This window comes from Myripristis murdjan, chromosome 4, assembly GCF_902150065.1.
Source record: "Myripristis murdjan chromosome 4, fMyrMur1.1, whole genome shotgun sequence".
NCBI classification, from domain to species: Eukaryota; Metazoa; Chordata; class Actinopteri; order Holocentriformes; family Holocentridae; genus Myripristis; species Myripristis murdjan.
In genome coordinates this window covers 32,527,256-32,555,163 of record NC_043983.1, presented here as the reverse complement: position 1 = coordinate 32,555,163, position 27,908 = coordinate 32,527,256, and the positions used below count along the sequence as shown (strand labels likewise).

The window sequence follows — 27,908 nt, the reverse complement described above, 5'->3', positions numbered from 1 at the left end:
AATTTTTGATGTATGACTCTGTGCTTTAGACTATAGAATAGAGATGTCAGAGATATGGCCTGAGGACCAAATCCGGCCCTTGAGTGCGTCTCATCTGGCCCCCAAGATGCTTTGGAGGGGAAGAGGAAAGAAACAAACATGATAAATTTATTAGGGCTAGCGCTACAAACTGCTCACTGGCCGGAAGTAAAGGAAAAACCAGCAGGCTAGTAGCTGCATTACGTTAACCTAGCAAACAAAAGCGAAAAGTTGATGTAGAGTTTTTCAAGAAAGTTGGGAGGTATATAGCAAACCTGTATGCTATATATTTATTGCATTTCTCTCCTCTGCTTTATGTAATTCCACATTATGTGTTATTTTCATGAACCAGCATGCAATTTCTCATTGATTGGTCGGCTACAAATTGATCGATTTAAAATAACAAATCAGAAAGTAGCCTAAAATATCCATGTGTCGACTCGGGTCATTTTCACGTTAGAAAAAAATAATCCCAGACGCATGAAGGTCTCATTTGAACGAATGTGGCGCACTGCCTAACCCCCCTGCTGTTGAACTGTACAACTCCTCTGACCATGTCATGTAATGATGAACTCTAATTCACAATGACCTGAAGGTGGGAAAACAGGGGCAGAAGCCTCAAATACAGAAAACACAACAAAGAAAACAAGATGCACACAGAGTCGAAACCACAGGGACAAAGAATTGGGCGGCGGCGATGGAGGAGTCGCCTCCGAATCGTTGCTGCAATCACAAAAGAACATCTTTGGCTGCCAGGAGACGACAAACTATCCAGCGGTTCAATCAAACTGCAGAACAGGACAACCACTCCTCCTTTACACAAGGAAATCAACAGAAAGCAGCATGCAGCGGCCGCGTCAGTCCGGGCTGGCTTTCAGCAGAAATAACAGATCAATAGCGACACTACCTCTCATGGTTGTGAAGGCTCATGGTTTTATTCTTATTATAGACGCCACTGTATTTGAGCTGCGGTGAACAAAGCAGTTATCCTGGATTTAGTAAATAGGTTTTGCTCTTAATTTCAGGTCTGCTTCTTTGCATTCAGCATTTTTCTTTTGTTTGGGCCAATGCACCATCTTCAGCTAGTAGGAGGTGTTTCTTTTATTTATTTATTTTATTTTTTATTTTTTTCTCAGTGTATTGTTATCAGGAGAAAAGAGCTCCAACAAACTAAATGTGCAGTCTTTTCAATATCAAAAACCACAGAGGGTGTTAAATAAATATCCATGAATCAGAAGCATCCATGAAATCTGTTTTCTTTTTGTTCCCGTCTCCCAGAGGGCTAAATCTCTGAAGTGTTTGCCATTTGGTTGATAAACGGAGTCGCTTTTCTGCAGAGGATGGCTTTGTTTGAGCTGTCGAGGAACTGTAACAAAGAACCAGGTTGCAGATGTGGTTTAATGTGTGACTGAACTTTCTCCATCGACGCCGACGAGGTGCTTTATATTTCTCCCTGCATGTTGGTGTCACCTTGAACATTGACAGGAGGGAGGAAAGTGTGATGACATGAATGGGAGGCAGGAAGCAGGTGGTTGAGAAAGATGCCGCGAACACACACAGACACACGGAAACAATAGGAGCAGCTGAGCTTCTCTAATGAAGCCGCGACCTTCTGTGCTCCGTCTGAAAGTCACCACAGGATGACGGAGGAGCAGCTAGACTCCGTTTCTACAGCGAAAAAAGCTTCTCCTTAAAGGAACATTTGACCCAAAAACTAAATATTTGGTGTCACTTAATAACCCTGAGGTATCTTGAATGTCTGGGGGGAAAGAAAAATATTTAATCTTGCCTCATGGAGAGCGCATGGAGGCTGTTGACATTTTTGCTGGAATGGAGTTGATTTTGACCAACAGCAGCAAGAAGTCCTCAAACTCTGTGCAGCGTAAACCAAGTCTTCACTCTCCATCTTTATGTTCGGTGTTTTAGTAACTAATTCACTGTCATGATAACATTGCTCATGCACAAGTACCTGTGCACAACCGGCCAGCTATGTGCACTGCAAAAACTCAAAATCTTACCAAGAGTATTTGTCTTATTTCTAGTCAAAATATCTCATTACACTTAAAATAAGACATGATCACCTAAGAAATAACTTGTTTTTAGACAGTTTTCACTTGTTTCAAGTGAATTTTCACTTAAAAATTTGCTTGTTTCATTGGCAAAATTTGCCAGTGGAAAAAGTGAAAATTCACTTGAAACAAGTGAAAATTGTCTAAAAACGAGTTATTTCTTCGGTGATCATGTCTTATTTTAAGTGTAATGAGATATTTTGACTAGAAATAAGACAAATATTCTTGGTAAGATTTTGAGTTTTTGCAGGGTGTCGCCACATCACACACCTCAAACGTCCAATTTATTTGATTCAACATGATAGGAGAGTGACAGTAAATAATGTCATCATGAAATTCACAGTTTCACCATGGCACTTTATGGTAACTGTCATTGCTGCATTCCTAACCATAGAATTACTGCAGATTTACTGTGGTACTTTATGTTCTAACCATAGTACTACCATTGGTTTTTAGGGTGTTTTATGGTAATTGTGATTAATTAGTAATACTGTAGAAAAAAAGTGGTTAAACTGCAGTATAACCGTGGTTCAGAAGTTACCAAAGTTCACGTGTCATAGTAAAACCGTGGAACATCTCCATAAGGTTTATAACACCTGAAGTGTTGTTTCGACTCTCCTCTGATTGGCTGGAGCTTCATCAGCTTTCACTTTGGGGTCACGTGCACCTGTTGTCCGGGGTTGAACGCCCGATCTTACTTCGGGATTGTACAGGACACAGGGAGGCTCTTTGTGGAAGTTTTTGGATCAATTTATCGAGCCCTCCGCTGTCTGCTGGGTGAAGCAAATCTATAGCTTCTTCACGCTGGTATTTACCTGCATCTGGGGTTTTGCAGACCTGTGCAAGTTTGCCACCCTGTTAGTATTGTTTGAATCAATGGTAACAAGTCAAGTTTACTCATATAACACATTTAATAACAAGCATCACTGACCAATATGCTGTCACATTAAAATGATCACTAGGAGAAAAACGCAATACAAGCAGAAATACAGTGGCTTATCTATCAATATCACAAAGGCAGCTCCAGGTGATCAAACCAAATCAAACAGATCTACAAAAAAAAAAAAAAGTAGGTTTGAACTGAAATTTAAAAGTGTCTGGTTATACTGGTCCACAGTCTGTTTGGAGCATATATGTGTCCTGGAAGAGGAGTAAAGGTGAAGGAATTTAAAGGAGTGAAAGAGTTTAAAAAAAAAAACAAAAAACACATTATGTCCTTGTTCAGTATCTTGTGTTCATCCTGTCATTTCACGATATGCCCTAAAGTCTTCTGTTGGCTCGTCTCCCCGGCAGCTGCTGGAGGCCGGCGCCGGCAGCAGCCTGAACAGAAAGAGGAGGCAGACCCAGGACTTCCTGCAGCCCTACATCGCCGCCAAGCTGGACGTCCTGCCTGAGATCTTCACGCTGGGCGACGAGAAGAAATACAACGGCTACTACAACAAGCCGCTCCCCGGGCAGCAGCAGTACCGCTGCTTCGTCCTGGCCGACCTGAAGAACCACGAGTCGGTGAGTGACACTTTAACTTGTGTAGAAATATTGTATCAATACACGGAGTATTGATTTTGGATCGCCAAGAATTGATGCAACATGATGCGACAGGTTTGATCTTATTAGATGAAACAGATGTGGACAAAGTTTTCCATTGGGGACAAAACTTTTAGCTGAAAAAAGGTAATAATTTGCGATGCATGCTATCACAACACTCAAAATGCAAAATGTTTAAAATCGCAGTACTGTTGTATCGTGACTTTTGGATTGTGGTAATATCGTATCATGGTGCCTCTAATGGATATGCATGTAAGTTTTATTTTTATAAGGGCACATGCAACTAAAGTCGCTTATTTTACATGCTAATGTGTTTGTATGTGTAAAGAGTCAAAGCTGCATTAGACAGTCTCATCAAGTGTGGCTGCAGCACAAGAGCACCGCATTTATAATTAATTTATAATCTGTGAGATTCTGCATTTGAAACCTGTTTGTTCAAAGTCACTGGTGGAAAATCTTCTCCACAAAGGAAGTGATAAATCAAAAATTAAGAGTGAGATCCAAAACTGTCGGCTCCATCCACAGAAAGCTGGATTCATCAGTGGCAGATTCATTCCTCTTCTGTCTCTTTGGTCTCGTTTGTCATAAAGCATCACAAAACAGCCGTGCTATATGCAGATTAATGATGGTACATTACTGATTTTCGGGGGTGTTGACATCTCAAAATGCAGACAGTTGCCTCTTATTGCTATTTGGGGGCCACCAAGCGTAGGAAAATTGAGCACTTACATTCTTTTTTCATGCCATCTGTTTCATTGTCCTTATTTGGACAGAAACACATCCAGTTTCGAGGCTCGCTCCACACACTGTACAAGCACCTGACACGTGCAGAGGATTTCGGGTTTTCGGCCAATCGAACGCCTCCTTGGCCGGTCGTTCAGCGACTCTAAGCAAATAATTGGAGTCGGTGTTGAACGGGCAGAGAGAGGGAGGATGGTCAGGCGGCAAAAGGAGAAGAGGAGATGAAAATCAATTAGGAAATCATCTTATTGTTTGGTGAAAGTACTAACCAGCCATGTTAAATTAACTTGCTGCAAAAAAAAAAAATGGCTTTGGTTATTATGATAGCTATATATAGTGCTTCCTCATTTGATGATCTCTCGAAATTCCTCCTCTGTGCTTTTGCCCTTGCCACAAAGTAATATGAGGCTTTGGCTTTAATCACTGCAGTTAAAACTTCAGTCTGTGAAGTAACTGTAAGACAATAAGCTCCTGCTCACTCCTGTTATGACCTGACAGGACAGTGAAGCTGACAATCACGTGCATGCTCTGCTGACGTTTGATGCATTTGGGGTTGAAAAGGGTCTCCACACAGGTGTTGTGCACCTGTCCGGGGATCTCAACTCGGCATCAAGTCTAAAAAAACAAGCAAAAACAGGAACTGTGATTGGTTGTTATGTCATAGTTTATATAGAAGAATTGAATCCACATTAATGCAAGTTTAAAAGCGGAACTTTAAGTGCCTCTGCTACAGTTGTGCTTTACGTTATGTGTCAACTGTGTGTATGCAGCTCTGACCTGACAGAAAAAAGACTAAAGTGTCGGTCACACGAACACCACGAAAAGTTTTACCTGTGTTTCACTCCATGTCAAAATCCCATGGGGGACTGTGGGTGGCATCGCAATTTCATGTCTCACCTTCACCTTCACGCCGAATGCAGTTTCAGTAGCTAAACTCTAAGGCTGGGACGATACGCTCATCTCCTTGTCAGGATACATGGATCCTGATTCAGTATGTATTGCGATTCTTAAGTATTATCATTGCATTTTATTGCGATTTTTGTTTTTTGAATGTTCCTGAAATTGCTCCGACGCTCCTTCTTATTGACAGTATACCTGGGAAAACCATACATCCTCTTAATGCTCAGGGACTCTAGTTTGTCAAGTCAAGTCGTTTTATTCATATCGCTCATTTAAAAGCAACAAGAGTCGACCCAGAGTGCTTGGCAGAGGGTTTTACAACAAAAGTGTACAAGATTAAAAAATCATAAATGAATAAAAGCCACGACTAAAAGAAAAACAAATGCAAAACAAGGTAACATCAAGTATTAAGAAATACAAAGTTAAAAGGAATCTACTTTAATCTTCTAAACGCTGTCTGAGAACAAAATCCAACAGAAGAGAGAAGCTGAATGGTTGGCAGTTCACCTCCAATAATATTAATAATAATTATAATAATGTTAAATAACATTAAATATAATGTTACTGTCCTGCCATATCTGGTGATGCTGTGTTTTCGCTCCATCAAGTGAAGAAACGTCATTGGCTAAAAAATAGGTCTGAGTGGCCCGCGAGGCTCTGGCTGCACGTCTTGCCCTTTGATAAATCCTATAACACTGCACAGCAGCTTAGGCGGCTCCGATGGGGGTTCATATGCAAACCTATAGGAGCTTCATCCTTATTCATGGGCTCAAAGATCATGAGCTGAGTCGTTCTCCTGAAACCCCAAAACTTGATTTCTACCCTTTGAGTCACCTCCTAGTTTTTTGTTTGTTTTTTGTTTGTTGTTTTTTTTTTTTTCTTTTTTACCCTGGCACTGTTTGCTACTCCTAGTTTTCCCAAGACTTTGCATTTGTCAGTAAACAGTCTACCTTTTGCTGTGAATGATGCTGCTTCTCTCCTCAGTGTTTTCCATCTGAGGGATGAAAAGAGTAGCCCTTCAGGCAGCAGCCCTAACATGCCAGGCACGTTGCACTGATGTGATTCATGTCCTTGAGCCATGCGTACGTATGTAGGTGCAGCTCTCACGCTGAGCAGCCATGATCCCGGCTCACACTCTATTGTCACTCAGAGGCATCTTACCGATAATTAGTTCCTACTTAAAACACGCCATCTAGTAGCGTCATTCGCGCTCTCTCTGCAATTTCAAGTGATTTTCAGTGCTCGCATCTCAATTCGGCCTTCGTGGCGTCTCCGTTTTAAGACCTGGGAGGGTGTTTGGGTCCAGCAGAATCCAGCAAAGCAGCTCTGACTTCTGGCTTTGAACAGCCAAGATATTTCCTGCCTGCTAAAAGCTGACAATGTGACTGTGACATCTTCTTTACTGCCTTGTTCTGCATTTCCCACTGCACTGTTAAGCACTGTGATGAAATAGATGGGGCGTCTTGTTCCCAGCTGCACATACAGATATGTCGAAAAAAATGAAAAAAAAAAAAAAAAAAAAACATCCACTGAATATGTGAATTTGTGTTCCTAATAAAGGAGAAATCCACACTAAATCCCTTGTTGCTTGTTGCACAGTGGTAGACTTTAGGTTTTCTCACAGATAACACGGCAAAAAACATAAAAAGAGCTTTCGATGGCATGTTGCAAGCCAAACCGTGGGGATAAATGTCAGCTTTTGGTGTCACTCGCAATCAAAAAGCAGCGGCTTCTTTCTGGACACTCTGTTTTGCATCATTGTTCAACAGGGGAAATCCATAATAGAAGTAGAAGGAGAAGATACAGCAGCCTCAATGGACCAGAATTCAATACAGCCAAAATGCAATGCAGCAAAAAGGAGGCCACAACAACAACAACAACAAAAAAAAGTAGATCAGAGTGTGAACACGCTCCACATCCGGTTACGTTGCAGCAAAAGTTGATTCTGGCACGACTTCTCTTGCCGGACGCCACTTTGTATTTTTTGGGGCGCCCTGTGGAACGCACTGCCACAGCCAAAACTAGGGTGACCACCTGTCCCGCGTAGCACGTGCACGTACAGCTTTTGAAGCCCATTTCACGGGTCCCGCAAATTGAGACCGTGTCCCGCATAATCAACTCTCAAAAAAAAGCTCGTTCGCCCGGAGATAGGGCGATGCGCGTTAGTTTTTCTCCTCCTGCGCTACTGTCTGCTCATGCCGGGTCGTGTGTGTGTGTGTGTGTGTGTGTGTGTGTGTGTGACTGAGGAGCACACACCCACCGGCGCTGTCCGAAGCGTAGCGTGGCGAGAACAAAGTTAAAACAGCAGCACACTGGCTTAGCTTGTCTATTCAGAGAAGAGGTATCACTTCAGCTTATTTTTCATTCATGTTATCACATGCATACTACTGCTCATTCATTGGTAGCTGAATTGTTAGGTCTGTTTGATAAGCAATTTACATTTTTAAAATAATAATAATAATTTAACATATTGTTAAATTAAAAAAAAAAAAAAAGACTATTGACTAAAACTGGACTAAAATACTTTGGATTTTCTTTGACTAAAACTAGACTAAAATGCCAAGACTTTTCATTGACTAAAATGTGACTAAACAAAAAAGAATTCAAGTTGACTAAATATGACTAAAACTAATAAGGGCATTTGACACAAGACTAAGACTAAAATTAAACTGAAAAATAGCTGACGAAATTAACACTGTTATAAGCTATTTATTTTTATTTATATTTTCCATTGCAATTCATTCACTTTAAATGAAAAGTAAATCTGGAAGTTCATCTGTCAATTAATTGAAATGTTTAAAATATTATGAATATCTTTTATTTAGAAAAAAAAAAAAACACATTGAAAGCTAAGGGCTCATTAACAAGGGTGGCTTATTCATGAGCATACAGCAGCAATTATATGTTAGGGGAACAGGGCAACATTAATATACCATGTAAAGTGGTATCTGCTAGAAATCGGTAAACCGGTATCGGTGAGTCTGCCCGCCGAGTGGGGGCGCCGCCACGCCGGACAGTGTCCCACATTGTCCCTCAGAATCATACTCCTTGTCCCCCATTGGGCTTATTAGCAGGTGGTCACCACAGCCAAAACGCACCATCCGCTTTTAAAACGAGTGAGATTTCTTTGTGTTTTTGCCACGTTGTCTGATCCTGTCGATCCTGTGAGCGGCCTTGAGGAGAAAAAGAAAAACCCACTGCGTCATCGGCTCAGGAGATTTTGCTACATTGTTCAAGTTTCCTGTAGATTTGATTAAAGTGGTTAGGAAGGGGTTACTAGGTTTAGTGGCTTCAGAGGTCGGGACTGAAGGCTGAAGTGACGTTATCAGCTCTTGTTATCCAGCGTTTCCTCCCAGCAGAACAGTAGAGACTTTACTCTGACACTTTATTTATTTATTCCCAACAATCTTCCAATTTGTTCTCTTTCTGTTCAGTGTTGTGCTGTCATATGGTTTCATGTCACTGAAATCGGGGTATTGGACTTGTCCACCTAGTCTATGTCCATTTTTTTACAGCGATGGCTCTCCTTTTTGACAAAAAAAGCGGCTGGCGTCATGGCACTTTTCTGAAAAAGTTCCTTTTTTTTTTTTTTTTCAACCTCTAAAAGCGCTGACACCATGGCTTTTGAAGGAGCTGCCACTTCCTATAGCTTTCCATGTGAACGAGGCGGCAGCAGTCGGAACCAAGAAACACTTGAAGAGTTCCTGCCCTCGCAGAATCACTCGTGGAGTCCGCTGCACATTACAGATTGATGACACATAACTGCATGTGGGCACCAGAGGAGGGAGTCTTCCTTCTTAACACATGCATATTTGAACACATCATGGCGGTTTAGTCTCAAGCAAGTCCAATTAATTCTGTTAAATTAACATTCAAAGGTCACTCAAACACATGGCGTTGCGATTACGCGCCCCGCCCCGCCCCGCGGCTCGGCCCGCTGCCCCTTCATCCCGGCTTTTATCGGAGTGGCGCTCTGGACGGGGCTCATCTCCTCGTGTCAGGAGCAGAGAGCCGGAGCCCAGCCACTCCAAGATGCAGCGAGTGACACATAGTTGAATGTGATTCAAGCCCAGACAAAAATAGCAGCCTAATCACATTCATTGAAAATAGGGGAAGTAAGCTTAGCTTTTATTGCTACTGCAAAGCTGCTGGCAGGGTGGAGGCGAGAGGAGAGGAGAGAGGAGGAAAGAGAGAGAGAGAACCAAGGAAGGAGGAGGGGGGGGGATTGATGCTGGAGACTGAAGCGAAAGGGCACTGCGGCTTTCTATGGCTCCCATGGCTGGTAAACAAGCTGGGACGTGTGAAATTGGATAAAAGAAAAAGGCCATATAAACAGTATGATCATTTACAGCAGAGGGAGGAAGGGGGGATAGCGAGGGGGAATGGTCGCTTCCTCTGAATGCAGAACCCGGTGGGAGCGACGGAGAGGTGAGGAGAGCGAGAGGCACACAGAGAGGAGAGAGCAGGCTTAATGGGGGATAAGATTGGTAGGAAGGTGGGGGTTAGCGGCGGGTGGGGTGGGGGGGCACCTAAGGGAAATGCAGAGGCATACTTGAGAAGGTGAGAAATGCTGCAATCATTGGAGAGAGAACGGACGGCCCGGATGCCTTGTTTTGGAAATGAGTTTCCGTGGTTGGAGAGAGGAAGGCAGAGAGAGATGCTGAACTTTGAGAAGTAAAGAGAGAGAGAGAGAGGGCTGGAGATTTGGGGAGGGGGCGGGGAAGTGGGGTAGCGGTGGAGGGGGGGTACAGCGCCTACTGGATCCGGTCCAGTTTGTCATCGCAGATATGAGCTGTGAGCGGAAGAGTCTGGCTGAGCAGGAAGTCCTCTGAGGTTCTGAGGGAGAAAAAAACGGAGCTGTCAGAGCGCATTACAGTCACACATTGTTTCCGCTTATTTTATCAGTCGCCGCTTCTTCTTTTTAGGTAAGATTACGGGCAGGAAACAATTGGAAAATGTTCATCCTCCCACTGCTATTAAAACAGCCTTCTTCTCCTCGTCTTCGCTCGAACCACCCCCTCTCTCCGCCACTCCACCGGATCCAAAGAGCGACGACGCCGAGTTTGCAGATGCAGCGGCAGAACATTTTTCACCCCCGGAGGATTAGTTTGTATCACGAAGCACCGTTCAGATTGATCACTTCCAAAGTCCCCCCCCCCCCCTGAGATTATCTAAACATGCTTTGGAATATTATTCTGCCGCGTTTAAAACCCACGGCAGCTGGCAACTTGAAAAAAAGTTTCCTCTGCTCCCTGCAGTACTTTGCCAAAAGTGCCAAAAAGAGCTTCAGAGGAATGAGAGCTGCGAGGGAAGAGGAGACAGCTGAGCTCGACATTTTATCAACTCGCACACCTTTTTAGATGTGAAGGTTTCAAGGCTTCGTCTGTGGATTGGTACTTTCAACAGAATTTGAAAAAAAAAAAAAAAAAATTGGGTAAATGCTTCACTTTGGTTAATTTCGGGGCCTGGTGGTGTGTTTGAGATTGGGATGGCTCTCGTACAGAGTGCAAGATAAAGTCCTTGTTAGTGAGGATGGAAGCAACAAATTACCTTTACTCTTATTTCTCTGATTGCAGAGCTTGAATATGTTTTGACAGAAATATTCTGTACTTTGATATATATTTTATTGCATCCGAGTAGAAATGTAAGAAGATTGTCTGCGTCAGAAACTGAAAATTCGCAAACTGCATCAGCTTCAAACCTGCACAAGCATAAGGAAGACATTTAAACCAGTTTGTAAGCACCGTGATAAGAACTTAGTGAACATCCATCCAGCAACATCCAACAGAACAGACGGTAAACGGTCAGGTTTTGAGAGGGGACAAACGCTTTCTTCTGAAAAAGGCGAACGCAAAGCCTGCAAACATTTAGCGGGTGTCACTACAGAGGAGAAGACAGTAAACAATGACGTGTTTGGGTTTTAAAACTTGTAAATGTAAAAATAAATCATTCAGTCCCTGCAGAGATGCTCTGAACAGGCTCCCATGTGGCGGCTTTTTTTACTCGTGTCTCGGTACGCAGCTGAAGAAACAGCAGAAACTGTTAAAATTAGCTTCCACTCCTCCATTGTGGATATTCTACAGGGAAATAACATCAGATCTGATAATGTGGGATCAGCATTTTCATGTTAGCTTCCACCATCATGGATTAATGACATGAATTTCATAAACTTATTTCTTTAATAATTTGATTTGATTTGATCTTTATTTTTCTCGAACAGATCCAACAATTAGATCACCAAATGTAGAATACAAGACATATTTCACCAAAAAATAAATCAAACATTCGACTTGGAGAAAACACACACGATGCGTGCGAGAAGCGGCAGAGGGAAGTAAAAACCTTTCTGCCCCTTCCTTATAATATCAAATCACTCTATATAAATTAATAAAAAACATACAAAAATAAAAAAAAAATAAAATAAAACCTCTCATCAAATATATATAACATAAATATTGTAGACAACAATAGACAACAAAATAGAGAGAAGGAAAAAAGCATATTGACACATTTTTTTTCTACTTTTCAGGCTCATCTATTTCATATTTGTCCATTAATAAGTGTTTGTAGCCGCATTTGAATTTTTTAATGTTATCGCACATTTTTATAGCCACTTCAAGGCTGATCCAAAGCGGTTATCCCACAAAGACAGTATGCTGCTTTAAATTAAATTTCCCTCCTAGTGTCGTCTGTAAGAATATCGCATATTGAACTCCGTGCCATCTTGACCTTTTCAAATCGTACGGCGAACATCATTACGCCACAACGTCTGTTTCCATGTTAAATTAGCCACTTTTTTTTTTTTTTTTGCTTTACGTAAGACAGTGGATTTTCACTCCAGTCATTTTTCTTGTGCTTCAGTGAAATGTCAAAAAAGTAATTAAAGTTGGTAATTTTTCTGCTCTTGCCACCTGTGGCTTGTTAACTTAAATTGCTCCGGCTAAAGAAACAAAAAGTGGAGTTTCAAGGCCCACGCTGGTGTTCGGGTGACACCGTGAAAACTGGAAAAAAAAAAAAAAAAGAAAGAAAAAAAAATATGGCATGATGTTCAACTCCATAATGCTCCAGTCGTCCTCAAAGCTTTTAGAGGAAAAAGCCGAAATTATTCCTACAATCCACAACAGTCCAGTCCATGAAAATATGTGCAGCACCTGAGAGCTTTTTATTCAAACACATTCAAAGATACAGATATTTCAGTTATGTGCTCAAAATAATGTACAAAGAAACAGGGCTATGAATTAAAATTCCATTAAAAAAACATATTGATATGAAAATAGAATCCATCTCTATAAAATCAGTAAAGAAAAAAATACAACACATAAGTTATATTAGTTTAATGTATTCTTTACATTCACTGAAGAGAGAAAAAACACTGAAATTGGAGGTAACCTTTGAAATTCTACGTTTATGAATGTGAAATTTATCATATATAATTAACAAGCTTACCAGGAGCACCGGCAGCTCATTTATGAATTCATCGAGAAAATAAGACACTGCAGCATCGACGATGAAAAGATGATGATGATGATGATGATAGTGATGATGATGATTTGATGCTGTCACTCATCTGAGCCGGCTGTATGGATTAGTGAGGCAGCGGTATGGATTTTCCACATCACCTTCACCTCGCTGAACCATCCACTCTCCTCTGATCTATACAAAATTTACGATCACTTTTTATTTAATTTAACTTCTGTCCTGAGCTCGTCCCTCGTGCGCGACGATGCTGTGCTTTTAACTCCTCGTCTGGAACCGAACAAAGGAAAAAGGAACACGGAGATCTGGCCAACAACATGTTCACGATGGTTTTCAACCTGCACACAACCATTTGATTTAAAACACTCAGAGAAGCTTTTATTCTGAAAAATTTCTAAAGAATCACTTGAAAAAAAAAGTTAGATCCACAAGGAACTTTATTAAAAATGGTTCTTTAAAACACCTGTTTCTGCTACAGTTAAAGAACCATGTATGGTTCCTAAAAGAAGCATTTTTTGATGGTTCTTTGTGTCATCTTTGAGGGTTCTTGCTAAAAGTTTCTTTGTGGAACCCAAAATGGTTCTTCTATGGCATCACTCTGAAGAACCATTTTTGGTTCCAGATAGCACCCTTATTTTTCTCTGTGTGCACACGATTTAGGGCCCTATCTTGCGTCAGAGTCCCTAAACCCGTCATTTGGGGATTTAGCATTGTGCAAGAGGCGTTCCCCCGCAAAAGTTGCTATCTTGCACACCTGCCTTCATCCCTAAAACACCTGCGCCACCCGTTACATTATGCATAGGCGTGTTTTGGGCGTTACGCCAGTTAAACCAATCAGTGTGCCAGGTGCCATTGCCTTTAAGAGCAGGATGCGCTATCCCAAATCCGCAAACCGAAACCCGTGATGGAGAGAGGAAGGTCGCGATTTAGTACTATCTCTGCCATTTTCTCAGGGGTTCAACTGAGGCTAAAGCAAGGTGGCTTTTTATTCGGGAGGTGGAGCCGCATGTGCATGTCCACATGTCCAAGTGGACGCGCATTGAAGCCGCCTGGGCGCCTCTTGTAAAAGCCCAAATGGGTAGCGGGTGGTTCTGAGGACGCGCTATATGTTTTCCCTAAGTATGTGGTCAAGATAGCAATTGAAGGGAAAGCGCATAAACACGACCATGGACACACCTCCAGGCGCAAATAAAGGAGTCGGCATAATTTATAGCGGGTAGTGTGGCCGCAAGATACAGTTTAGGGATAGTGGAAGCTGCTAAATGTGTGATTCACGGGTAAGCGGGTAGTGGAAACGGGTAGCGGAGTGTGAAAGATAGAGCCCTTGCTCGGAGGATTCAGATGGATAACAAATGCAAACTAACAAATGCCATCAGTAGTGACGCTCCTTGTTGGGTCCAAGCCCAAAACTCACGATTCTGTGGTTTGCCCCTTTGGGTTTATCTCTTCACCTCCAGTTTTTCCTCTAAAGATACTGAAGAAAACGGATGATTAAGTAAATAATCCACCTTGTTCATGCTACCGTCACACACACACACACCTCACGGGACATCCAGTTACCATGTGAGTCCGCTGTCATCGGTCAACAGCCGGAGGCCCGAGGGCTGAATAAATTTAGTCACTTAGCACTGAGGATGACTGGAAGCTGCGTTTGGCCTGTAAAAAATACGCCCATTTGGATAGATCCTGTGTTTTTCTTGTGATTATTTGGTGCTCTTGCTGCTTCAGGCTCCACCAAATTTCAAAACAATCTGGTCTAAGGTTTTTTAACAAGAATTTTTTCTCGTCTTTATTGTAACAGAGAGGAAGGGCTCGGTCCTGGTTGGCCGTTTGCACCAGCCGTCCCTGATTATGTCGGTGATAACAATTTTAGGAAATGATCAGCGCTGAATTCCTCCGGGGGCAGTGTGATTTTCAACGTCTAGTCCAGATATTCGTCTGGATTTTGAGGATGTTTGTGTGTTTTTGGAGCGTTTGACTTGTTTGGAAGTGTCAAAGAGCATCAGATGTCAAAACGCGGGCTTGTTTTAAGCCAGCATTTACAGCAATCTTTTACAGCAACAGAATCCATGTATAATTCATGTTCAGCTGTTGGACTCTGTCAGCCTCCATATCACAAGGTCCAACAATGAATGGATTTATGCGGGAAGAAATGTCTACAGATTAATCGACGTGTAAGCAAAGGCATTTGTGAGGTGATGTTTTGCATCAGTCAGTCATCACCTCACATCATCGCACGTCATCAGAACAGCGCTTTATTAAACGTGGAGGGTTTTTCCTGAGCTTCACTTCCTGTGGCGTGGTGGAGTCAGAGCCCCGCCAGGCGTCGGCTCGCAGGCATTCAGTCCCGTTCACAGTCAAACGCCCAGCGCCTGTCACTGAGAACACAAAGTGACAAGTCGCACAGTTACTTAAAGTGAATTAACACCTTGCAAATTGATCCATTTAACTTTATTATGCGGTGCCAATATCCAACCGCTCGCACAACTTCTCTGCAAATCACTAATCAGCCTGGAAAACATGACTTTTCTTCAAGGGCAGGAACTGAAATTGGCTGCTGGTTTATAACACAATAATGCAGTGTCTTTTTCAATGATGTGACTCGCTGTTGATTCCTGTAGGGAGACCACACACACACACACACACACACACACACACAAACACACACATGCAGAGGGAGGTGAGAGGTCAGATGTGGTGATTTTTGGTCAGAGCTTGAATCTGGGTCATACAGTTGATTGATTATTTGATTGATTTTTAGAATGATTCCAAAATATAAAATAAAAGTGCTTACATGGGTTTTGGAAGTCGGTGTCCTTGCTTACGTTGCCATTTACATGTTTACATGTTTTGAAGCTCATTTTTAGCTGCGACCGGCATCTAGTAAAGCACCGCGTCCTAACTGTGAGCGAGCATCAGCGGCAAAACCAGTTTGATCACTCTGTTTTCTACTGGAGTGTCATTATTGGGGCGACGCAGTGCTGCACAGTGCGCTGTTTTGAGATGAACTTCTATTGGTCGTCCTGTTTCTATTCACTCGTTCATTTAGCTGAAATGACAGCTGATAGGTTCGTGGTTTGTTTTGCGGGCAGTTTCTGTGTGGACAGAGAGCTTCCAGTGTGAGTCGCCCTGTTGGTCCCACATCTGAAACGTGCAGTAACGCTTTCCATCACTATGCATAAATGGGAAGCTTCCATGAACCTGCAGCAGTGGCTGGCTGGCTAAAACAAGAAGAAAGTGTCTCCACTAGAGACAAATAATTACAGCTTTTAAATGTGAAAAGAGGCTCAGTGTAGTGACCTTTTGGTGTAACTGAACATACCGTGTTGCACACACCTTGTGTTTCAACGCCTCCAGTCCTCGTTTTGTAAGAGCCAAACAAGAATGTGTGCATCATCAATCTGCAGGGAATTTATTCCAGAAAAGGGAGACAAAGTGCCTTCCTCATAATCTGTACAGATTATAAGGCTCGTCGGGCTTGACGATGATCCTCAGAACTACACTGCACCACTAGACAGGCTCGTTTCATCTCAACATGTTGTTCCATTTCAATATGCTCAAATATCTAATTATCTTATCTATATCTAATTCATAGAGTACCAGTCCAAACATTAACCTGCTGATAATAAGACGGTCCACTGTTCATCATCTACACATGTAACCTCTTCACTAATCTGCCATAGCCGCTCACAGAGCATCATTAAGTACATGCTTCTTGAGCTATTTCTCGTGATTAATGGTTTGTCATTGACCTCTGGATTATACTAATGCAGTCTTTAAAAAACATATTTTTCTTCTGATCTGTCTCACAAGGCAATTCTTTATCTGTGATGCTAACACTATCACAATCCAAAAACTCTGCATTCATTAAACCACTCCAGAATGATGCTCTAGCAAAACTTAAAATGTCCAGATCATGACGTGGTATTTGATACGTCTGGGGGCCCCCCAGTTTAATAAAGAGAATTTGTATTTGTAATCCAAGCACATTTTCACTCTTGAAACAGAACAAATCTCCAAGTAGCTCCTGTCTAAAGTTTAAGTTTCCTGAGTTTTTAGACCTTACAAGTCGACCAACACGATGAGACATTTAAAGAAGAAGTGACCAGGTCCCTTTGTTAAAAAGCCGGTAAGAAATCTCACTTTCTCCCCGGCAGCACAAAATTACCTTACATTATCTGTGGGGGTTGATGAGGTTGTTGATCAATTCCAGCGACTCAATAATTACTTGGCGGGGGGATGGGGTGGGGTGGGTAGACGGGGGCTGTCTCACAAATCAGGATTAGTGGGTTATCGAGCTCATTGTGGGCTTGATCCTGGCGTTTTTGGTCCCATGAAGGTAGTTTCACTTTTAAGTCCTGGACCCAGAGCTAACTAAGGCTGCAGAGCTAACCTGCTCCAGCTCCAGCTGCCAGACCCAAACCTACACAAAGAAAAACAAACTCCTGGAGGATCCTGTGGATGAATACAAGCATGCATTTAAATGAATGAGACCATCAACGTAAACGTTACAGGGGTAAACTATTGAAAACAGACAGATAGCAAATTAATCTGATGCTAAGAGATTATCAAATTATTATTACAATGAATCCAATTTGCTGTTACACTGCAAAAAAAAATCCATCTTAACAAGTCATTTTGCCTCATATTCTGTTAAAAACCTTTCAAATAAGGTAAAAAAGTTTTGTTTCCAGATTTTTTTTTTTTTTTTTCTGGAAAGTATAAATGTGTTGAAAGAAGGCAGAATGAGGCAGATCAGCCACAGAGATCAAGAAACAAGTTGATTAGTGTTGGAAACAAGTGGGATTATCTCACCCCAGTGGCATTTTTTGAGAGATTTTAACACTGAAAATGAGACAAAATAACTTGTTAAAATGAGGATTATCATTATCATCATTAGAGGTCAGGCTTCACAGAGACTAAGCTTTGGGGTTTAGTCTTTAAAATCATTAGCTGTGTTTCCATCAAAATGTTTTGCATATTTTAAGCACATTTTAAAAATTTGTTAAAAAGAAAATGCGAATAATGTGGGTTTCCATAAACTACATGATGCAAAATTATCCCAAAAAGTTCAACTTAAGGTTTATGTAGAACCCAAAATCAACCTTTTCCAAAGTGATTCTTCCAAACGCAAATACAAAATTTATTGATGGAAACACAGCTAGGAGGATTTTTCTCACAAAAGTTTTATTAGCATCACTAATATGTGTTCAGAACAGCTAATATGAAAGCTTTCGGCAACAGGTGGGATCAGTGTTGTACTGTTTTCTATAGATTGTAGCAAAATAGTTTGGATTATTAATTTAAGGAGAATTTAAGGAGAATTAAACTTTAACAACTGGCTCTAAAATATAAAATAAAACTTTAATAGATATGCGTTGACATTAGCAGTTGTTTGCCTTATGTTGATCACTGGCTGATGGCACAGTGAAATATCTCCCACCGAAGCGTTCTGGGACGCTTTGCGCCTCTGGGACGGGTGTCAGTGCTCGCCCCACGCCGGCTGGAAAGCAGCGGCTGCCTGACGGTGCCAGGGAAGCGGGCCGGGTTGGCCCGGGGTCTCGGCTGCCGTCCGGAAGGCGTGGTGAAGTTGTCTGCCTTATTGGATTTGTCCTCAAAGGATGTTGCTGATGCGTATCCTCCCCTGTGCCACCGCCAGCCTCCCTGATCACAGCAGGGACTCCTCACAATGAGCTGAGCACTCCCACTCCTCCAGCACAAGCCTGTCTCCCTCTCTCTCTCTCTCTCTCTCTTTCCGGCTGTATCTCTCTCTCTCTCTCTCACCTTTTACTCAGACTCCTCCTCCACTCCTCCCCTCCCTCTCCTGTCAGCTCCCCGCTGATTTCCAGGGTTTGTCACAAAGCCATTAGGCAGCTGCCTTCAGTCCAAAGCAGCTCATCAGCATGCCGCCTGTATGTGGGACTTAAAGCTCCTCCACACTCCAGCGTGGAGCCGCGACTTCCTCGCTACATTTACATGCACACCGGCGTCTGAAACCGAAAAAGTTTTGGGCTCCCCTGTCAAGGAATGGAGCGCTGAAAAATTACCAGCCATAATAATTAATCTTTTGTTTTGGTTTTTATTGAGGAAATAGGTCTCCCCAGGTTTTCATTAGTGCTGCTTTGCGTAAAGAAGCCCTGTTTGTGACAGTCAGTAAAGACACAGAAAAAGTTTTAGAGTTTTAATTAAAAGAATAGTTCAGCCAAAAAACAATAACAAAAAAAGGTATCTGTCCACTGAAACTATCCAGATCGTTTCTGATCTGGTGAGGCCTCCCTCCATCCCAGCACAACGGGGCTGGATGGGGATTCGTTTGTTGAGTCCAGAGATGTACATGTGAGAAACTCAACAGCAGCAGCTCTCAAAAACAACATGGATGTGCTGCCCTGGTCGCTCGGCTGGTAGAGCGTGTACCGCACATCAAGGCTGAGTTCTTACCGCAGTGGCCTGGGTTCAAATCCCAGCTCAGAGCTTTTGTTGCATGTCATCCCCCCCCTCTCTCTCTCTTCTGCCTTTCCTGTCTCTCTATGCTATCAAATAAAGAAGAAATGACAAAAAAACCCCAAAAAAAACGCTAAAGAACACCTGCAAGCTGTATCCATCCACCTCTAATTTTTAGTGTTGTGTGTGGGGTTTTTCTTCTATTTTGGGCGATCTGTTAGTTTAAAAAGTTACTCACTTTCATATGCAGTAGAACTTATTTTTTTGTGTCTTATTTTTTTATTTTATTTTTTTTATTGCTGCTCCTAATCTGCTGTTTGTCAAGCTGTTAACCATCCAGGCAGCAGAGAAAAGAAGTTTAATTTCTGAGTTTATGTAGAGCAGCGAAACAAGCAGCCAGTCAGGAGCCTGTGTGATGAGAGACAATAATTTGCTTTGATTTGACTTGAGTTTTAATCTGAAAAAGCAATTGGCCAGGGTGGTGGACGACTCAGAAATCAGAAATACTTAATTGATCCCTGAGGAGAAATTGGGTCATTCACAGCATTTACAAGGACTTTAATAATCAGATTATTCATTACGTACTGGAAGTAACGTGATTTTTCAAATTCCTTGTAAATGAGAATGCCGGGTTCCATAGTGAGGGTAAGAGATTAGGAGAAACCAGGTTAACGCAGCTAGATCTCTGCTGGAAAAACCCTGAGGGTTTTTTACATTTACATGTGCAGACATTATTGGGGAAAACATTTATACTGAGGTTTAGACCAATCAGAGCAACGTAGGGCTGGGCAATAAATCAATTAAATAGATAAATTTGAGTTTTAAATTGATGCAAAAAAAAAAAAAAAACAACAGTGTCTGAATCGGAAAATCAAGATTTTGACTATGAATATTAAACATCATAAAGCAGCTGAGCCATAAATCACCAGTCACATGATCATGCACGTTAAGATTCCCATCAATTAGCAGCTGTAGTTAGTGAAAAACGAGAAAAATCTCCTAAATCAATGAAGCAAATGAGATTTTATTTTTAGGCCATATAGCACAGCTCCACAGTAAGGTGACATATTAATGTAAAACCACACAGTGAGGACCATGGTGCATTGCAGTGGGCTGAGTGGTGGCTACAAAATATAAAAGAAATAAAATCGATTTAAGGAAAGCAAACGGTTGTGAAGAGAGGAAGTGCTGCGTAAGTCGATTCTCACAACAGTTCCCTCAACACTTTATACCAATTATTACATTAAGCATCTAAACCAGGTTATTAGGGGAAAATGTGTTAGTGCGAGCCATGTAAACGTTTTAATCAACACATTGCCTTAAGCTGATTACCCCCAGTAATCGGAGTGTTTGTGTGCGACTGAACACGCTCACTGTAATTGAACAGACCGCCCTTTAATTGGCACTTGTAGAGTTCACGGCCGTGCATGGATTACCTGGGCTGAAGGCCGGCGGGGCCTCGCGTGTGTCTGTCTGTGTGCCGGGAGCTCGTGTGCAGAGGCTGCTGTGTCATGTGGCAGCAACGTGGGCTGAAGTAACTAATTACATTTACTCACGTTGCTGTAATTGAGTAGCTTTTTGTGCACTTGTCCTTTTTTCAGGATTTTTTCAAGTCGGTAATTTCGCTTTTCCTTCGGTCCGTTTTTGCTTGAGTGTTGTCCTTCACTACATTTTAAATCAGATTCATCACAGAGAGCACATGATCCATGACTGATTGTGGAACCTTTCACAATAAAAGCCCAGTCAGCAAAGACGAGTGGAAGAAGCTGCTTCTATTTTGCTGGTTCAGCTTTTTGTCATCTTCCAAATTTCACAATAAAAGCTGCACCATAAAAAAACGCAGACGATAACCATTTCTCTTTTCCCAAAGCAAACAGTTGTACTTTGGAACTCCGATATCATTTTTCCAGAGACTTTAAACTTCCAGAGACTTTAAACGTTCTTCACACCAGCGTTCCACCACCGGAATAAAGTCCTCCACATTACTTTTCCTATAAGCAGCAGCACTGGTGTGTTTTGATCACTTTGAAATTGTGGTGGAGTGAAAAAAAAAAAAAAAAAAAAAACACTCCCTCAGCCAGGGAAAATAGTCCTGGGAAAATATTTTGCTTTCCACAGCCAATGATCAGTTCTGTGGTTTATGAATGTTGAGGACTTTATTAGCCGCAGAAGCAGAACATTATAAGGCGGCTGCTTCAACCCAAATTGAGATTCGAAAATGGATTTGATGAAATGTTGTGAAATCTTCAGTACCCCATCATGATTTGCAGAATGGTTTGTTGCAGTGAAAAATGTGGAAAAATTGTAGTAAATGGGGCAGATATGCGAAATCGCTGGTATGATCCTGAAGTGAAACCTTAACACTGCACTGGCAGGAGAGTTTTAGGAGTAAAGTACAGTGATATCTTCAGCACCATGCACATGATTGGACAAGCCACCCATGGACATCCTGCTGCAGTGTAAATCTTCAACTAGCATATAACGTCTCCCTGTCTTTCCCATACCTTCTTAAGACCCGAGCTCTTGTTTGGCATGCATTTTTTATTTCTCTTTGCTATTTTGGCTTATTGTACCCTTATTGTAAGTATAAAAACTAAGCATCATCTTTTTACATGGTGTAGTTTTAGAGAAAAATGATGTGGACACTGATTCTCAATTTCCTTAAAACACAATAAAATCAAAAGTCAAAAGGGTGCAAAAGTCTTTATTTCCAACCTGAACATTGCAGGTTTGGCCTGACTGCTTTGTCTTGTATTAATAACACATACAAACATATTTTTGAACATGTTTTGAATATCACAGTGCAAAAAACAAAATGGAGTAACAACATTTTTGCCCCCTTTGGACAGTCACAGCTACGGTAAGGCATCATATGCTTGTAACAGAATATAAAACAAGTAGTGGTAGGTAGTGTAAGGGTCCACATACGTGGCCAGACGGCCCCAGGTAAGCAGAATTAACTACTACGGTAATATGACCCAAAATGTGATGTCCACGCATGTGTACGCCAGGTCCTAAGAGGATACTTCAGATTTGAAAATGGGCAAAGTGTGGGATTATCACACATACAACCTCAATCTCATATGCTGTTATTCTGTCTGTGCTGTCTAATTCAGTCAGTGTGTGTTGGTGTTGATCGCCCTGCTCTGCCTTTGCAGCAGAGGACGTTTGCAGCCAGCCCGTACTCCGACCCCATCACGGTGAAGCTCCACAGCGGAATGGCTCGGCACACCGAGGACCCGGAGATGCTGTGGGTGATGGGTCCAGTGCTGGCCGTGGTCCTCATCATCATCATCGTCATCGCTATCCTGCTCTTTAAGAGGTGAGTGCGTAAAAATCTCCATGTAAACAAGTCATTTAGTCTCATATTGAATCTTGTTTTTCTCCGAAGTTTGTAAAACTCCTCCAGTGGGATGAGATGATCTCACTTGTTGCCAATGCAGTTTCACTTGTTTCAGGAATTTATTCTGGGAACAAGTCTAATCTGTTAAAACAAGGCAGAATAAGGGAGATCAGCACAGGATCAAGAAAATTTTGCACTGGAAACAACCGGGATTATCTCATCTCAATGGCTTATTTTTTTTTAACCTTGTTTGAAGAAAAACAACATTTTAGCAAAGAAGATGAGACTGAATAACTTGGATACTTTTTGCGGTGTACTTTTCTGTGCATCGTGGCTTTGTTTTTACAGGATAAAAAAACAGCTGTAGTTGGAATGATAGAACAGCCCTTTGGACAAAAATGTATGCTCAGCGCTTCTCCTCAAATCACGCAGTTGAGCGATCGCTTTAGAGATCTCCGCAGAGAGACCTGGAGCTTTCTGTTTTTTTCAGCCCATCAGATGACAAAACCACTTCACAGGACGAGCGAGACATGAAGAAATGGTTGGAGTCGGGTATTTTCTAGAGTTGAGACAGACATTGGTCTTGGCCCAGCCTGAAGGCGAGGGCGCTCCTTGGCATATGGGAGGAAGACGCTGTCAGATGCCCCGCGGCTCGGCTCTTCCAGGCTAACAGTTGGCTCGTGTTCCCTGTGTTCGGGCCGAGCCAGGCCGTCCTAAGGCCAGACATCTGGAGCCGCTGACTGGGCTGAAAGGGCCGTCCATATGGCTGCACCACCGCTGAGGAGGAACTTCTCTTTTTGTCTTCCTCTCCCATTTTTGCTCTCTCTCTTTCATCGTGTATCTACTGCAGTTCAACAGATTTGTTTTTTTGAGGCTGATATCGATGTGTTTGGATCAAAGCTGCCTGTACTCGATATTTTGAGATATTTCATCTTTTAGAAAAAGCGTTTTTATACCTCACAATATCGTATGTCAAATTCATTCTGATACCTTGGTATCATTTCTATAAACGGATGAGACTTGCTTTGAGATGACTGGTAGCCTCTGTCTGCAATCCAGCAGATTTTCTGCCAAATGCAGAGGCTGGTTGGCTTCCAGTCGTCTCAGCGATGCTCTGTTTGTTTACAGTAATTACACTAATGTTACTGAACAGACTTGTAATCCACCAAATGTGGTAATGTGATGTGTTGATGCTGAAATGTGCCATGCAGTGATGGCCAGAGGTCATTGCACCACTTTGATCAAAAAAAAAAAAAAAAAAAAAAAATCCACTGAAACCCAGGATACTAATACCGCTACTGCTGCTTCTATAAATAATAACAATAACAACAACAGCAGCAATAACAAAAATAATAACCATAATCATCATCATAATAATAATAATACATCAAATTTATATAGCGCTTTTCTAGGTACTCAAAAAAATCATAATAATACTGTATAATACCGTATTTCACCAATTAATCGCCCGGGTGTTTAATATGCAAAATCGACTTGGACCCCGGGCGTTTAAAAGAACCAGGCGGCTATTCGCTGCAGGCCTTTATTTATTTTTGCACCAGGTCATTATCGTGATGACAGCTGCTGTCCAATATATTTTCAGTCGGTCGATTTAATATTACGGTACACCCTTTTGTTCTAACGTTAGCTAGCGCTCTTATTTTGACAGAAAACGGAAGTGCCGCATTGTTATTGTGCGGCTAACTGTTTACTTCTGCAAAAATAAGGTGAGTAGCCTTATTTTGGGTTACCTCATTATGATGCAAATAATCGCCCTGGCGGTTATTCGGGTGGGCGTTTAATACGCAAAATGCGTGCAGACCCCAGGCGTTTATAAGAACCCGGCGGCTATTTGCGGCCGGGCGATTAATTGGTGAAATACGGTAATCTTTTTTTTTAGTCACGAATCATATCACTTCAGAACAAAATCATATTCTTGGCTACGAGTGTATTATTGATCAGTTTTACTGTAAGTTTATGATCAATCAAACTGCATCATGACAGCATGATTACATTAAGGGCCAATATTGGCAAATCAATACATCGATCTACCTCTATCAGTAAATTCCCCTAATTCTAGCGTTTTTTTTTTAATTATTATTTTTCATCAAGAATTGTTGTACAGTAAATATATATTGTGTGTTTACTTTGACGTAGCAGTATATCTGTCTCTAAAACTGTGATGAACATCGAACACGCTACGCAGGCTTGGATTTCCCCGAGCCAGTGGTCTGTCGCCCCCTGGTGGTGTGTGAAGATATTGCAGGTGGCTTCGGCCCATGCATTTATTAATAGAGTTTGAATGCTGGGAGCAATTTTTCAAAAACACATTTCCATTTATTGCATCTTGTTTGTGAATAATCAAATTCATTCTGATATATAAAACTGATAAAATTCACCTACTTCTTCGGCTGACAATTACAAACATCTGGTCCATGGGAGCCTGCTCTCTGCTAATTTTGGAATGCATCAATAATATCCCATATGTTCCTGGCCTGAGTGCGCACACACACACATCCACAAATATTAAATATTAGCTCACTGATTATCATGTAAAAATAGTTATTTGATTATGTTGACAGGAAAGCCTTTTGCAAGTTTCAGAGAAAAATGAAAGTAAAAGTGAGTTATCGTCTGAGAGCGAAGCCTAAATTTGGACGGCCATCCGCGGTCCCCGACTCCCCGGGTTGTTTTTCAGTCAGGATGGCGGTCTCTGGGTCACAACTAGCAGAAAAGTCCTGAAAAAATCAATGTTTTAAAAGAGGTCAGTCCGTTTGATGAAACATAGAAGAAAACGAGAATGTCTGAGTAATGTTCCTGGCTCTCGCTCTCTCCAGTTCTCCTCCTGTGTTTTCTCTCATTTAAATTTCAAGTTTTGATGAATAACAAAAACAAGAGAGCTGCCTCAAACAAATACAGGGCTGAACTCTGTCAAACAAACTACTACTACTTTTTTTTTTTTCCCCCCATATATTCAGGGTTAGACTTCTTTGGCTTTGGCTTCTTTTTGGCTGTGGGGATAAGCCAGCCAATTTGTTGGTATGAGGATAGGGAGAGAAACACAGCAGCGGGGGAAAAAATCAATAAAGGGATCCAATTTCACATGCTTACATCTGTGTGAGCACACCAGTGGCAATTCATGTGTGAAGTTTGCGAAGTTACTTTCAAATGTACTTCATTACACATGACTAATTACCAGCTTAAACCATGACCTAAATAATATCTAAACCCTGTGTGAAACAGACAAATAGGAACCAAGAGGGATTCATAATACAGACGCTGCCTGAACACAACATTTCCTGCTTTTAACCTGCAGCACCAGAGCTCCATCAACACTCAGCATCAAAGCCAACTCCAGATTTTGATCCCTACCCTTGCATTTTACCATCAATCAATCAATCATTACCACTCGTTTTTAGACAATTTAGTTTTATCACTGTCAAGAAATGAGAGCATTGGCAGCTTCAACACTGTGTTTAACATTGTGGGCCACCAGATGGGATTTGATGGGAAATCTCCTAATCCAATCCACTTTATTGATATAGCACAATTTTGACAAACACAAGGTTTTCCAAAGTGCTGCACAACAAGATAAAACACCACAAGATAACACAATAGGAGCAGAATAAAAAGGTAAAATACAAAATAAGATCACACGATAAAATAAGATAAGATCAAATAAAATAAGATCAAATAAAATAAAATAATAATAGTAATAATAATAATAATAAAATAATAAAATAAAATAATATGCAGTAATAAAATAAAATAATAATACAATTATAATTTAAACAGAATAAAATAATGTAAAATGCACTGCCCGCATAGCATAAAAAGAAAAAGCATGCACACATAAAATCATAAATTATAAAATCATAAATCCTACATGGTATCAAAAGCTAAAGAAAAGAAGTGGGTTTTAAGAAGGGTTTTAAAATGAGAAAGTGTGGAGGCCTGCGTAATCTGAACGCATGAAGAAGGAAGGGACAACATGTCAAACACCAAATTCACACCGGTGCCAGACTTTGGACTGAAGTCAATGGGACGGGCGATGAAAATCCCAGTGTGTGAACCACCACACCCCTGGACCGAGACTCAACTACACAACAAAATACACTTTACATAATGCAGACTGGTGTTTTTTTGCAGCTGGATAAAGTCTAGCATGAAGTGAAATAATATCAGATTCATAGAAAATACACTCAGTAGAGAGCAGACGTCCACCAAGGTTAAAATCAGCTGCACCACAGACACTGGAGCATCCACTCACCTCCACTGATTTTATTATTTACTTATTTATTCCGGAGCTTCTTTTTATTTTCTGTCATCAAGTGCAGTCGTACGGTGCAGTCACATATTTAGAGACACAACACAGGCATAAATGTGTTGGAGGGCCGTCCATGGATTCATCTCAATGTCCACAGTTTTCATTCTTGAAGACACAGGGATAAGCAGTGATATTCATCCACCCACACACAAAGAAAACAAATACATGCACTCTCTAAGGACAAAAAAAAAAAAACAAAAACGTGCACTGCTCTCAAGAAAGAAAGCCACTGGAATTATTTCACTGTCTCTTATTTCACATCAGTGGAAAAGATATGAAATAACTGGAGATGATTTAGTCAGAAATGCATCCGTTTTGAGTTGTGATAACCTTGCAGTTATCATTCATTTTATTCAAATCATGAAAACTGAGACGGTTAAACACATTTGAAGCCTTTTGGTCAGGGCTTTGAAATCACACAGGTGTAACATTGAGGTGATTTCGTTGAGGATTGCTGAAAAAGTATTTCTGAAGTGGAGTTTGATGTGGTGCCGAGGTCAATGTGGAGAATCACAACACGGTCATCCTCGTGTTTCTGTTTGCCCTTGTTGTATCTTTTGGTCGAGCGGCATGAAAATTTTATCCGCCCTTCCTCGGCTCACGACCAACCGTTCTACAAAGATTCATGTAAATCTGTTTGAAACTTTTTGAGATATCTGGCTCGCAGACAGACGGACAGACGCAGCAGATACGTTCCCTCCACCACCTGCTTGATGGAGGGAATGAGCTCGTGAGCAACAGATAAATAACTCATATTTCTGTCACATGGCAGGAGCTCTGACCTGTTAAATAAGGCTCTAACGGAGCGGTGGAAAACTCACTCCAAACAATGACAAACACACTGAACTTTTCCACTTAGCCTTTGTTCCTCGAGCTTCTGCTTCACTGTCTGCTTTCCCATTGGAGGACGAGGTTTTTCATGAAGTTTGTTGGAAAACAGAGACATGATAGTCGGCTATTCTGCTCATATAAACTCATAAACCTGAACATCTTGTCACTTTTAGCCAAAGTCAACAATGTTAATTTCTTAACATCCAACAGCCAGCCT

The 27,908-nt window shown here is 41.5% G+C and overlaps 1 protein-coding gene across 5 annotated transcripts in view; it reads left to right on the top strand.

The window, feature by feature from the left end:
* Positions 1 to 27,908, top strand: part of ptprfa (protein tyrosine phosphatase receptor type Fa) — a 424,230-nt gene that overhangs the window by 331,267 nt on the left and 65,055 nt on the right. For all 5 annotated transcript variants that reach the window (XM_030049234.1, XM_030049233.1, XM_030049237.1 and 2 more), the window contains 2 exons: positions 3,381 to 3,593; positions 22,349 to 22,512. In XM_030049234.1, coding sequence (XP_029905094.1) covers positions 3,381 to 3,593; positions 22,349 to 22,512 — 377 coding nt within the window. The remainder of the gene's footprint in view (positions 1 to 3,380; positions 3,594 to 22,348; positions 22,513 to 27,908) is intronic.